The 13,988-nt window shown below is 49.6% G+C and overlaps 1 protein-coding gene across 1 annotated transcript in view; it reads left to right on the top strand.

The window, feature by feature from the left end:
- Positions 1 to 2,635: 2,635 nt before the first annotated feature.
- URB1 (URB1 ribosome biogenesis homolog) overlaps positions 2,636 to 13,988 on the top strand; it is a 74,594-nt gene continuing 63,241 nt past the window's right edge. Inside the window, exons 1-4 of the mRNA XM_030888661.2 lie at positions 2,636 to 2,828; positions 6,163 to 6,302; positions 6,837 to 6,988; positions 8,500 to 8,632. Coding sequence (XP_030744521.1) covers positions 2,687 to 2,828; positions 6,163 to 6,302; positions 6,837 to 6,988; positions 8,500 to 8,632 — 567 coding nt within the window. The 5' untranslated portion in view covers positions 2,636 to 2,686. The remainder of the gene's footprint in view (positions 2,829 to 6,162; positions 6,303 to 6,836; positions 6,989 to 8,499; positions 8,633 to 13,988) is intronic.

Below are 13,988 nucleotides of genomic sequence, written 5' to 3'. Positions count from 1 at the left end.
GAATGTACAAATGCGCTTTACACAATTGATGTATGTATGGATTGTGATAAGAGCCCCTAATAAAATGATTTAAAAAATAAAAAAAATAAAATAAAATTCGCTGAACTGAGCTCCAAGACGGTCCAAATACGTTCCTCATCTCTTCAATGATCTGTTGTAAGTCCTCGAGCACAAGTGCTTGAATTTTGTCGACATTTCGTCCATTCGGGAGGTTGACGGACATCCAGAACAAGGTTTGTTATCAATCGACATTTCACCGTTTTTGAAACAAGATAACCACGTATACACTTGAGTTTTTCCCATCGTACCGTCCTTGTAAGATATGTTCAACATCACAACAGCTTCTGTGGCATATTTCCTGAGTAGGAAACAATTTTTTAAAAAAAAATTTCACAGCTGCATGCTACTCTCAAAATCGGCTGTCACAAAAAACAAGGTTAGAGCAAAACTGCTTTCATGAAAAAATTCACTGTAACCAGAGAGAACCTTCCCAGGCGGTGCCACTGGGTGCACTAACTCAGAGTGAGTTACTCCATGCTTGCCTATCGGGGAAAATACGTCCTACGAAAGCTCCCATGGCTAGCTGTAGAATGCAAGGCAGATAGCAGAAAAGTCAGTGCGTTTGGACGTTTTATTGAGTTGAGGGGAAGTATAGGCTTCTCTGCTGTATTCAGGGGACACTGTCTCTTTTGTTGGAGTTCACAGTGATGGTCTTTGAAATAATGCTTCACTCTTCAAATTGCCAATCAAAGAGATAAATGAGTAGTCTTGAGCTTGGTAAATGCCACCTGAAGAAATTTGCCACTGAAGAGATGAAAACTTTCATCAGAGGAGAGAAAGGATTTCCTCATGGCTCCTCTCTACAATGTGATGGCATTGAATCCCAGTGGAGTAATGCATACACTCATCTTGGGTAGAACAATATACACTTCTCATAGTCTGAGAGTCCATGATACATACGCTGGAACCTGAACTTGACACTGAGCTCTGATGGAGCTGCTTCTTTCATCCCTTTCCTGAACTTGACTTTAACCTTATAGGGTTAAAATAAGCCACACACACAAAAAAAAAAGGCAGAAAAACTTGCACTCAAGAGGTGTGAATGTTAGGTGTGACCACTGGACATAAACTGTCTATGAGCGGCTAGGCACTTCCCTTGACTAACTCACGACCCTGCAGAGGCTGGTTTACCAGTTTATTGATGCAGGTAGAGCAGTGGGTTATGTGCTGGACCGTTATCTGTAGGGTCAGCAGCTCGAAGCCACCATCTGATCTGCTGGAGAAAGATGAGGCTTTCTACTCTAGTAGTTTTATCTCAGAAACCCTCAGGGGCAAGTCTACTTTGTCCTATAAGGTCACTATGATTCAGTAAATTGATTTTTTTGGTTTGCAGCTTTTTGACAGCATTCCAAGAGTCGACTCACCTTTTAAGATAACCAGTTAAAACCGTTGAGGGACTGGTTTTTCTAAAGTGGATAGAGAGACCTTTCTGGCTTACCTCTGGGAAGACTCAAACCCTCAGTCTTTTGGTTGACAGCCGAGTATTGACTCCTGGTATCACCCAAGGACTCCTTTGACCAAGAATCTGAGCAGAATCTGAACTTGGGACTTCTGTTACACAGTTCTCTCTGCTGCCTGTCAGATTCACCCTGGCAGAAAATAATGCTTATAGATGCCAGTTAACGAGAGAAAAGACCCACTAGGGGAACTATTGAGAATTAAGTCTGTCTTTCTAATTAGAGTGTTGACCTTTACAAGCTGTATTTTTAGCACATCCGTTTGCTTACTGATGGAACAGCTCAAACCTGCTGGCTGGCTCTTGTCTGACTGGCACTAACATGGGCATTTCCGGAGCGACAAGAGTCCTGCCAGGCCAGAGGCTGCCGGTCTACATCATCGGATTTTACCAGAGACATTCTGAAATCTCCACAAGCCAAAAAAGGCCTGTTCCCAAGACTCTAAAGAACACTGGGCACTCAGATCAGACTAGAGGGCACCTACAGAGAAAACTCAGCATCCATCTGATGAGCTGGGTCATAATTTATGTGGCCACTTAACCAAGCACTGGTGTAGGCGTACAAAATGCACCTGTCTTCAAAAAATGTTTTTAATGGATTCATTTATACTTCCATTTTATTCCGGAATGCATTTACTGGCTAAGCTCACATCTGTACTTTTGTCTCCGTCGAAGCAGTTTTTCATCCTGCATCCTTTGGCTCCCGCAGCCCATAGGGCTGCTTAAGGCTGGCTCTGCTGTCTGCAGTCGGAACTGACGCTGGTGTCGCCCTAGGAAGCTTCGGGACAGGGCCGCTCCGTCCCGCACAGGTGCGATGAGGGACGGTCTGCGAGTTTTCGCGTCAGGGCGTCCCCGAAAGCCGCAGACCAACCCCGTGTCAGGGGAAAGCCAGAGGAAAAGGGTCACACCGCGCAAACTCAGACACGCAGCCAGCAGCCTCCCCTCCAGCCCGCGCCCCGCCCCTTACAAGGTCCCGCCCACAGTACCGGCCACGCCCCTGTCCAAGTCCCGCCTCTTCCGCTTACGCATGTCCTCTCTGTCCCGCCCCTTCCTGGAGCCCCTCCCCTCCCTGCCCACGTGTGTTCCTGAGACCGTCTGCCCCAGGCGCGCGGTTTTCGGCAGGTCCAGGACAGTGTGTGGGTCGCGTCCCCCACCACAGCCTTCCCGGCCATGGGGGTCCCCAAAAGGAAGGTCCCGGGCACTCAAGATGGCGCAGCTTCCCCCGTGGGCGCAGCCAAGCGGATCCGCGCTGACCAGCTCACAGGCGTGCAGTTCAAGGCTCAGCTACGGGACTCGCGAGGTGCCGGGCCAGGTGAGTGCAGGGTCGCGGCCGGGGTGGAGGTGCACGTGCTTCGGCAGTGGTCTCCCGGCCGCGGTCCGGGTAGACAGAGAACTTCCTGCAGCTTTTGCGTCACCGAGTGTCCGAGGGAGGGTCCCGGGCCGGCGTGCGCAGCCTCAGCACTGCCCGCTGCGGACCTCTGCCCCGAGCTGTCAGCCGCAGCAAGAGCACCGCGACGTGCTGGTTTGTGAGTTTCGTGCCGCCTCACGTTTCCAGTGCTTGGGCAGCGTTCCTCAGCAGGCTTGACATCTCTCTATTGGATTTGTCAGGAAAGTAGGGAGGGTGTGTGCTCATTCACACAACAAATGTTTATTGATTCCAGTGTGCATCAGCTCTGGGCTATCCATCGAGGTGGTTTGCTGCCTTATGAGCTGTCAGCATCAGTCCTCCAACAGGCACACTCTTTTGTCAACATGGGACAAATACACCGCAAATACCAGAATCCACCCCCATGGCCTGTCAGTTTACCAGGATTAGACCAGTGCCTGGTGCAGAGCACATTCTGTAGTTCAATAGTTGAATCTGAGGGAGTACTTGAACTCCAGAAAATATGCAGGTTTGGGGAGGGGGAGGGGCCCGGTTGAACATAAACGTGGAAACTTTGTTAAAATAACACAGGGACTGTTTCTTCCAGATGAAAGAAACTAGTAGATTTATGGCCAGAGTTTTCTCTCTTTCACATTTTTTTCTCACATACCTTGTTTCAAACGTTTAATACTTAAAACTGCTAGTAAGTTGGAAACGATACCTGCTTTAGCATCCATTCAAGGAGCCCTGGTGGTGTAGTGGTTACTCGTTGGGCTGTGATTTGCATGGTGGGCAGTTTGAAACCACCAGCCGCCCCTCGGGGAACGCCTGGGTTGTTTCCTATTTCTGTAAACAGTTACAGCCTTGGGAGTGGACAGCAGGGCTGCTGGGAGTCAGCATTGACTCGATGGCTCTGAGACTTAGCATCATTCAGTATGTATGAAACCATTTGCTATGGAGTGGCCTCTGACTCACAGGGCCCCGTGCGTATCGGTGTAGACCTGTGCTGGGCTGCTTTTTTGGAAGCAGATTGCCAGGCCTTTCTCCTGAGGCATCACTGGGTAGATTTGAACCCCGCACCTTTTAGTTAGTAACCAAGTGTTTTACTGTATGTGCCCCTAGTGACTCTGAAGTACTGTTTTTCGATGATGTCAAGTTGAACTGCCCCACGGGGTTTTCCTGACCATAGTCTCTAGGGAAGCAGAGTATGGAAGCACCAGTCTTTCTCTGAGTAGATTTGAACTGCTGATCTTTTGGTTAACAGTCAGGTGCTTAACCATTGTGCCAATGGGGCTCCTTAAGTATTTACTGGGTTATTTACAAAAGGAGGCCTGTGGTTAACTGTTCACCTGCTAAATGAAAGGTCACTGGTTCAAACCCACCAGCTGCTCCATGGAAAAAAGACCTGGTAATCTGTTCCTATAAGGATTATTCCTGTTAGGTGCCTTCAGGTCGGTCCTGGCGTACAGCAGAAGGACACCCTGTGCAGTCCTGTGCATGGGGTGGTTCTGCACTGTCCTATAGGGTGGCTGAGAACCTGCAGACTCGGCAGCCTCCAACAACGTTATTTGCAAGCACTTGTGCTTGACTAACTAAAAGGCTAGCTAATCTGATGCGCACAGGATCGCGGTGAGTGAAAATGGACTCCACACAATGGGAGAGAGTGGGGAGTAAAGATCAGACGCAAGCCTGCCGTCATAGGTGTGCCAAGTCCAGGGAGACGTCACATGGTAACATCACAGAGGTAAGGTGCCTAGCACAAGTCCGCCCAAGGTGAAGTGCACTGCGCCTAACAGAAACCTCAGATCTGATCCGGGGGCTCAAAGGACCAAAAAGAAGGGGCTTCTTCTTTTTGTAGGTTTGTAGGTTGCGGCAGGGGCAAAGACAGGAGCTTTTTAGGCAGAAGAAAGAGCATATGTACTCATTTGAAAGTAACTTTTTTGTTTTAAAAGTTACTGTATTTGTATTGTGGCCATTGTATTGGGAGGGAGATGCCTTTGATGGAGTGTGCCAGTAGATTGATGGTAAGTACTGTGTAGGTTGAGGCCTTTTCCAGTTGGATCACAGCTGACCTCAGTCACTTCATGTACTACCTCATGCTTGGGGCTGGTGAGCGGTAAGTGTTAGGAGAAAGGATGAATGCCCGTGGAGAGATGGCGGCGAGATGGCGTGGCTAGTAGGCCATTGCTTCTCAGGATGGCTGGGAGTGACATGTTGGGTAGCCAAACCTACTGTGGTTGAGTCCACTGGAACTCAGCAACCCTATAGGACAGAGCAGAATTGCTCCTTAGGGTTTCTGAGACTGTCAATCTTAACAGGAATAGACCACAGGTCCCTTGGAACAGCTGGCAGTGTGAACTGCTGACTCTGCAGTTGTCAGCCCAGTGTTTAACCCACTGTCACAGGCTGGCAATGACTCCTTACGACGTGCGTCAGTAATAGCTCGGCCAGCCCGATCATAGCATCTCGTGTCCTCGGATTTCTGGAATGTGATGAGGGGGACATTGTAAGTGCCTCCAGGATGTCCATGAGGATTGAGCTCATGTGACCCACAGCCACCTCTGTCGGAACACTCGGTGCCCTTTCTTAGAATCGCTTCTAGATGACGCCGCCCCGGATGTGCAGTGGTGGAGTATCCCAGTGTCCAGAGCAGTGCCTGCAAGTCAGAACCACTCAGTAAATAGTGAATGAATGAATGTGGCTGCTGTCAGAGAAAGGTTGCATTACAACTTGGAAAAGAATGCTAACCTATAGTGCAGGGGCTGCAGTATCACAATGTTGTGATGCAGGTAAAGGTCTTCTGTTACCGTGTTACATACACAAACCCAAACTCACTGCCATCGAGTTGGTGCCGACTCATAGCGACTCTGTAGGACAAGGTAGAACTGCCCCTGTGGGTTTCTGAGACTGTAACTCTCTATAAGAATAGGAAAGTCCCATCTTTCTCCGGAGGAGTGGCTGATGGTTTCAAACTGCTGCCCTTGTGGTTAGCAGCCCAGCGCGTAACCACTAGACCACCAAAGCACCGTCGTGTTAGAATACCCTATACTTATTCTTAGCTCCTCTATGGAGAGGGAATTGAGGCTCCTGGGGATCTGGGCGGGGCTCAGTTTGTGATCTTCCTCCCTTGCTTCCACTAGCGGCCTCTGAGGCTGTGAGTGGGTTGGGGAGCAGGCATTGCCCGGGGGAGTGGGTGCAGTGGCAGTGACTGATTGCTTCTAAAGCAGCTCTTGTGGTCTGAAGACTGTCTTGTTAACATGCAAGTGTAATTTAATTTCAGCCTTGGAAGCGTTTGTCACGATGGCGAAGAAGCTGCCACAGGCAGGGATGTACGATGTCGTGGAAGGATATATAAAGATATCTGTCGAGTGCGCAGAGCTTTTCCAACTCCTGAGTGGAGAGAAGCGGCCTGAAAGTGAAGTAAGCTGTTCCTTACCTGGCTGATGAGGAGAGGAAAAGTAATGTTACTGTGGTGCTGAGCTTGCTGACAAGAGATGTAGCGCACATTTCCATGCCTAGTTACTAGCTTTCTACAGAAAAGGAGACTGTCTTTGGGCTCGGAAGGCATTCCGTTTTACATTCATGGGCCTTTTTAGTGGGGAAACTGCGTATTGTCATTGGGTGACTCATCACAGCAGGAGGACAGTTTCTTTGAGTCTAGGTGTGCTTGGTGTCAGCAGGGTTGGCCTCAACAAGAAAGAAACAGTTTTTTAAAAGTCACTGTGTTACAGACTCAGACTCTAGATGCAAAGGGTTAAATGTTTAGGCGACTTAAGCACCTTTGGAAATCTCAGAGTTACTGCCCTAAAGCTGTGGATCGGAGCAGCCCCCACGCCAGGAGACCTAATCTTTGCACCCTTCTCAGTTCATATCGTGCAGTTGTCAGCAAGCCGTTACCTATTTGAATAGAAAAGCATGCGGGGAAGCATAATTGCCTCCATTCCATCTTTGCAGATACTGTTAATATTTCAAGTTCTCGAGGCCATCCTGCTGCGCACAGCAAGCGATCTTTCACATTTCCACGTGGTGGGCACCAACATTGTGAAAAAGCTCATGAATAACCACATGAAGCTCATCTGTGAGTCCCTGTATGCCTCAGGCTACAAGTAAGTCCCCTTGATGCCTTCTGCCCAAGGACCGACCTTTGGGCTGGGATGGCCTTCAGCGCTGTAAATGGGTATTTGACTTAACCCGAGCCTTCTCCCACCACCGCAGCTGTCTGCCCTCCTTCCTCTGTTCTTGGCCCTCCCTCACATAGTCCCCTCACTGCCCCCATGTCGGGACTTCTCAGAAATGTCGCCTCTTTCAGCCCACCTTCAGCGGATAGCACACCTACTGTCACTTTCTGCCGCTTTCTCTTGCTTATTTTTGTTTTTTCTTTTAACATTCTGCCTGTGCCCCCACCCCCACGCAGTCCTGGGGCTTTGGGGCTCGGCTCAAGGGGAGTCCCTCTGGGACATGGGGGTACAGTGAATGGAATGGGGTGACCCTTTGCTGGGCATGCCTGCACAGTAGGGTATGCTGGGCCCCTCTAGGGTTTCCCGTATGGGCTCCAATAAATTTCTTCCCTTTTGCTTTAAAAAAATAAAATAAAATTCTGCCTGGAGCCTTCCAAGGGTTCCCAGAAAAATTCCATTATCTTTTAATGTTATTTTTCTACAAGCTTTTTGAAACTCTCATATTTGTATATCGTATCTGAGGGGGCTTCAAAAATTCATGGAAAAATGAAATGAAAAGCTAAGTGGAATTTTTCCATGAACTCTTCGAAGCCCCCTCAGATGATGGATGTGTGGGAACAGTGAGGATTATGTGTTGGAATTCTTGCCTTCCGTGAGGAGACCAGATTTCATTTCCTGGCCAGTCAGTACAGCTCGTGCCTGGCCACCCCCCATCGGTCAGAGGAGGCTTGTGTGTTGCTGTGATGCAGAATAGGTTTCAGTGGAGCGTCTAGACTTAGACAGAATAGGAAGAAGAGTCTGACAGCTTCCTATAGATCACGATGAAAATTGCCCGGTCTGCACCCAGCCTTGGGGGTGGCATAGGCTCGGCACTGGAGTATCCCATGTGTGCATAAGGCACCGTGAGCTGGGATCACTCCATTGGCAGCTCCTGGAACACAAGCAACAGCTGTTCTTTTACCGTCTCCTCCACTAGATGGTAAGGTATTTCACTGCCGTGTAAAGCTGGGCCCTGCTGTCTGCCCGGTGCCTAGAGCAGGGCCTCTGGTAGTAGCAGGTCCTCAGAAAGCCATGGGTTCTGGGTTACCACAGCATAGAAAGGCACGAGAGCTTACCCTGGCGAAGCTTCTGTGACGAGGTCTTTCTCTGGTCCCACAAGCACAGCATGGTCTTTGAGTTAGTTGTGTGACCATGTACTCAGCGATCAAGCCCCACCTTCCACGCATGTTGGGTTTTATGCTCGCCATCCTCCTCAGCCTCAGGAGGATTATGGATTTTTGTTCGCTTTTGTTCTGTTTTCAGAAGCATGTCTCGTCCCCTCCTTTCTCTGGCTGGGGGATCACAAAGCGTAGAAGCAGGCATGCAGGGGCTGCATGGCCAGGTGGCTTTGTGCTTCTGCGGTTTCTGACGTGACTCCTTTGCTTGTTGGTCCCGTGCAGGCTAGCTCGAGCCTGCCTGAATCTGATGGCAGCCCTGGTGGCCCAGGGGACCGAAGCTGCCAGGGACGTCTGCAGCAACTTTGATTTGAATAAAAAGCCCCTGTACACCCTGGTGACCAAACGGGATTCAAAGGTGAGGAGCTGTGAGGGTCTTGGGACCTCCTGAGTGTTTTCCTTCCCTGTGGGGCATGGCAGGGCTGGTTTTTCTCTCCGTCTGCCCTTGGCACTGGGATGGGTATAGGAAGGGGCCGGGCATCTTTGTGGAGAAGGATGTGCTGTGGCAGCCACTGGAGTTTGTGGGAGTGGAAGGCCACATGTGGCAGAGCCCAAGCAGTGGGGACCCTGGACTGGTTCTCTGGGGTGCTCAGCCTCACCATGCCTTGTGGTCACCCTCTGTACAGCAGCATGGAGCCCTGCCTGGTCTTGTGTCACCCTCACAGGCCTTCCCACGTCTGAGCTCCCGTCGGAGCAGCCACTGTGTTTGTTAATGGTCATAACACCTGGCCACTTTTATGGCTCTGTGAGGCTGGTTCTGTAGTCAGTGTTGGAATTACAAGGTAGTTACTCTCCAAAGAAAAAGAAGTCTGGCCCTTAATACCTCATGGAAACCCTGCTTGATGAACGTATCAGCAGTCCCATTCAGTGAGTCTTGGCTCCTGACTTTTAAAGTTTTAATAAAAAGAACCCCAAAGAGGGCTGCCCTTCTGGAGCCCCTACCCCAAGGCAGCACTCCAGCTGCCTCCTCCCAGGGCAAGTTACATTACTTCTCTCCAGAGAAAACTCACGGCCAATTCTGACACATAGTGACCCTATAGGGCAGAGCAGAACTGCTCCTGTGGCTTTCTGAGACTGTACCTCTTTACAGGGATAGAAAGCCTCCTCTTTCTCAGTGCCAGTGTTGTTTTCGAGCTGCTGACCTTGTAGTTAGGAGCCCAACTCGTAAACACTATGCTACCATGGCCCTGTAAAATGGGTGCCAGGAGGGGAAGGGGAAGGTGGGGAGAGATAGGGGGAACTGATCACAATGATCTACATATAACCCCCTCCCAGGGGTGCTGGACAACAGAAAAGTGGGTGAAGGGAGACATCGGTCAGTGTGAGACATGAAAAAATAGTAATAATTTATAAATTATCAAGGGTTCATGAGGAAGGGAGGGTGGGAAAGGAGAGGGAGGGAGAGGGAGGGGGGGAAAGGAGGATTTGTTGTTAAGAGCTCAAGTAGAAAGAAAATATTTTGAAAATGATGATGGCAACAAATGTACAAATGTACTTGACACAATAGATGGATGTATGGATTGTGATAAGAGTTGTATGAGCCCCCAATAAAATGATTTTTATAAAGTAAAAAATATAAATATAAAATGGGTGTCATTGTGTAGACCAGGGTGGAGAACCATTTTTCTGCCAAGGGCTATTTGGCTATTTATAACATCGTTCGAGGGCTGCGCAGGTCGCACATTGAGTTAACTCACCCCTACTGTGATGGCCGGGACTGCTGCTCTGTGGTGAGGCGCTGGCCTGGATGATTTTGTGGGCTTTATATGGCCATGGGCTGGATTTTTCCCCCGTGGTCTAGAGTCTTGAACATTTTTTACTTTCTTTTGTTTGAAAATTTACAGGTCAAGTGACTTAAATGCTTATTGTGTTGTAGGGAACAGTTTCTCGACATCTATTTATTTTTTAAGGTAGGCAGTGTCAGGGATATTCAGAATAGGAGACCCCTGCAGTCAGCTCCCGTGTACTGGCCTCCATCTTTAGCAGACGCCAGCCACCCCTCCTAGCCGTCCACTTGCTTGGGTGGCAGTGTATTCAGCAAACCCCAGCCGGGAATCGTATTTCCCCATATGTTATTGCAGTGTGTCTCCCTAACAGAAAAAGGCCTTAGAATAAAAACCAGAGCCGCTAGAGTGCCTATCGTACATCACACCATGAATAATTAATTGCTCAGTCTCATCTAAGGGTTCGTACGTCACACCATGAGTAATTAATTGCTCAGTCTCATCTACGGCTCCATACGTCACACCATGAGTAATTAATTGCTCAGTCTCATCTACGGCTCAGTTCAGTCTCGGAGTTCCCCACCCATCTCAGCCCTTGTGGTTCAAGTCAGCATTCGGACAGGGCCACAGGGCACATTGGGTTCGTGCTATGTCTCTGACTGTTGTCTTCCTCCCTCCCCTTTGACAAATAGCTTCTAGTTGTTTTTGACACCAGCTTTCCTTTGCCCCTCTGCACCCCGACCCACCCACCTCACAGGCCTCCACCCGACTGCTCTTCCTGCACTTTCAGGTCCCAGTCTTAAGTCGTCCTTGTGGGTCAGCAGCAGGTAAGCTCCTCTCAAGATTAACATGCCTGGCTCCCAAGCAAGCTAGAGGCTCAAACCCAGCAGCCACTCTGGGGGAGAAAGATGGCTGCTTCCAAACCAGTGGTTCTCAACCTGTGGGTCGCGACCCCATTGGGGGTGTCCCGATTCATGACAGTGGCAAAATTACAGTTACCAGCAGATACATAGTTTGGAATGAGTGTGCTCTGGTGTTCTGGAGGGGATTGTTAAAGGAGAGAGAGGGTTATGGGCATCTTCATCTTGCCAAAGAAAGCATTATTACAAGCGCTCTGCCAGCGTGGGAGCTTTACCAAATATGCTTTGGTCTATTTCAGACAGTGTTTTGCAGAACACGCCTTAAAAGAGTCCAGGACATTTTCTTCCTGCCCCGTGAGATCCCAGGGTGGGAATGAGGAGCCGGCCTGTGTCTCTTCCAGTGGGCTGGAGGATGCCTTTGCTGGAGTGTGCTGATGTCAGGAGGGAGGCCCACCCAGAGGGCAGTCTGTGGCCAGGTGGAAGAGGGGGCTTGGGACGGTGGTGTGTCTGTAGTGGTGGGCGATGCTTTATTGTGGGGAATCTCATCTAGAATGTCAGGAACTCAGAAATATGGGGGTTTCCTGGGATATCAGAAAGTTGTTTTCGGAAAAACAGAATTAAAAAATAATGGCATCCCTGCCCTCCCACCAAACTTTTTGAGGCCCCTTGCACAAAGTGGATACCAAGAGTTAACAACCGAACTGTTAACACTGCTGTGATTAAGCTAGGACAGGAAGTTCTAGAGGCATGGTGATACCATCTGCCCGCCCCTGACAAGCCTAGCCTGGACCAGCATTCCAGGGACCTGACTCCCAGGCCTACTGCTGTGAACGATAAAGAGCTATGTGGAACCTTTCTACTAGGAGGGAAAAGATTAAGACCTAATTTAATGTCGTCTGGCAAGTTTTAGCTTAAAATACGAATTAATTGATTAACATTATTGTGAAACACAAGGCATATGCAGACCAGGATTGCCGGTTAGCTGGGCTTGAATCGGACGATGTGTAGACATGAGCAGGGAGGCGTCTGTGTGACGCAGAGCGGCAGTTGCTTGAAGCATCTGCTAGGGAACATCACGTCAGTTATCTTGGCCTCTGCGCTCAGCCCTAGAGTTCAGCAGCTGGTTTGGTAAGCGTTGAGTCGGTGAGTGAGGGCACTAGGGTACTGCAGGCTCGGGATCCAGCTCGTCCTCAGGACTTCCCTTGTTGCTGTGTGTTGTAAAGAGGCCCGTAGATACCCCACCCCCCGCCCCCCACTATCATGATCCCAATTCTACCTTGCAAGTCTGGCTAGACCAGAGGGTGTAAACTGGTACAGATAGGAACTGGAAACACAGGGACTCCAGGGCGGATGATCCCTTCAGGACCAGTGGTGAGAGTGGCGAAACGGGGAGGGTAGAGGGAGGGTGGGTAGGAAAGGGGGAACCGATTACAAGGATCTACATGTGACCTCCTCCCTGGGGGACGGACAACAGAAAAGTGGGTGAAGGGAGATGTCGGACAGGGCAAGATATGACAAAATAATTATAAATTATCAAGGGTTCATGAGGGAGTAGGGAGTGGGGAGGGAAGGGAAAAATGAGGAGCTGATGCCAGGGGCTTAAGTGGAGAGGAAATGTTTTGAGAATGATGAGGGCAATAAATGTACAAATGTGCTTTACACAATTGACGTATATATGGATTGTGATAAGAGTTGTATGAGCCCCTAATAAGACACAATTGACGTATATATGGATTGTGATAAGAGTTGTATGAGCCCCTAATAAAATGATTAAAAAAAAAAAAAAAGAGGCCGGCAGACCTCTGAAGAGAAAGGGGAGTTGGACGGTCCGATATTGAAGGCCAGCCGGTGTTTGCCTACTAAGGGCTCTGAGATGCTGTGTGCTGTGGACCGAGGTGCCAAAGCCATACTCACTGCTATGGAGTTGATGCCGACTCAGAGCGACCCTGTGGAACAGGGGAGACCTGCCCCTGTGCGTTTCCCAGGCTGTAACTCTGCAGGAGGAGAAAGCCCCGTCTTTCTCCCACAGAGAAGCTGGTGGCTTCAAACTGCTGACCTTGCAGATAGCAGCCCACCTTGTAACCACTAAGCCATCAGGGCTCCTCGTGGACTGAGGTAGGGAGATGTCGGACAGGACAAGATATGACAAAATAATAATTTTGCATATTTACTGCAATTTACTGCAGTAAATGCAGTAAATACAGTAAACGTGCAAGACCGTAATCTAGATGTCAGAGAGCATGGGGCAGGCTGCCCTCCTCTTTGCGGGAAGAAACAGACAAATGGACAGACTAGCGAATCCTGCCCTGGAGACCTAGATTGGTGGCCCTTATGCCCGGACAAGGGAGCTGCCTGTCAGTGGGGTAACTGTGAAGGAGGGACAAGTTTCGGCCAGGCAGTGAGCTTGCTGGCACCAGTGCAGCTGACTGAGACCCGCAGGACTGTATGGCTTGGCGCCCTTAGATGCCAATCAAGCGGTTGGTCTAAAAGGTACTGGGAGAGAAGTGGACCAGGCAGCCCCAGAGACTTCTCAGAAGTGCTGGTTTCTGGTCCTGGCCGTGCCTGTGGTGCAGTGTGGCCTGGCGTTCATGATACAAGTGTCTGATACAAGTGGTTTCTGGTACGAGTGGATTGCCTCTTTCTCACATCTAATAAAGACCAAGCATTGCCTTCGCCTCCTGCCAAAAGTAGCACCACTTCTGGATTAGAAAAGCAGGTGTGCTGGTTTCACGGACAGCTGGGAAGAGATGATCTGCAGGCGTTGAGACTCTTTTGCTCCAAAGCCAAGGGCTCCCCGAACTATTACATTAGTATTCCATTGCTAGATCTGGGGCAGGGCAGGGTGGGGCGCCAAACCCACGGCTGTCACGTTGATTCCAACCCACGGCTACCCTACAGGCCAGAGTACAACTGCCCCACAGGGTCTCTGAAGTTGTAATCTAAAACCCATTTGCCGGTATATTTGTGTACAGGTTGAGCTGCTAACCTAAGATCAGCAGTTCAAACCCAGCAGCCGCTCCATGGGAGGAAGATCAGGCCTCTTGCAGTTCTCTACTGGCCTTATAGGGTCATTAGGAGTTGGATTTTTCTCAGTGGCAGTGTGTTTGTGTGTGTGTATGTGTGTGTACAC

Source organism: Echinops telfairi, unplaced genomic scaffold (assembly GCF_000313985.2).
Source record: "Echinops telfairi isolate 266 unplaced genomic scaffold, ASM31398v2 ScPeMD7_7469;HRSCAF=8507_0, whole genome shotgun sequence".
Lineage (NCBI taxonomy): Eukaryota > Metazoa > Chordata > Mammalia > Afrosoricida > Tenrecidae > Echinops > Echinops telfairi.
The sequence above is the reverse complement of the archived record's forward strand: the minus strand, read 5'-3'. Positions and strand labels throughout refer to the sequence as shown.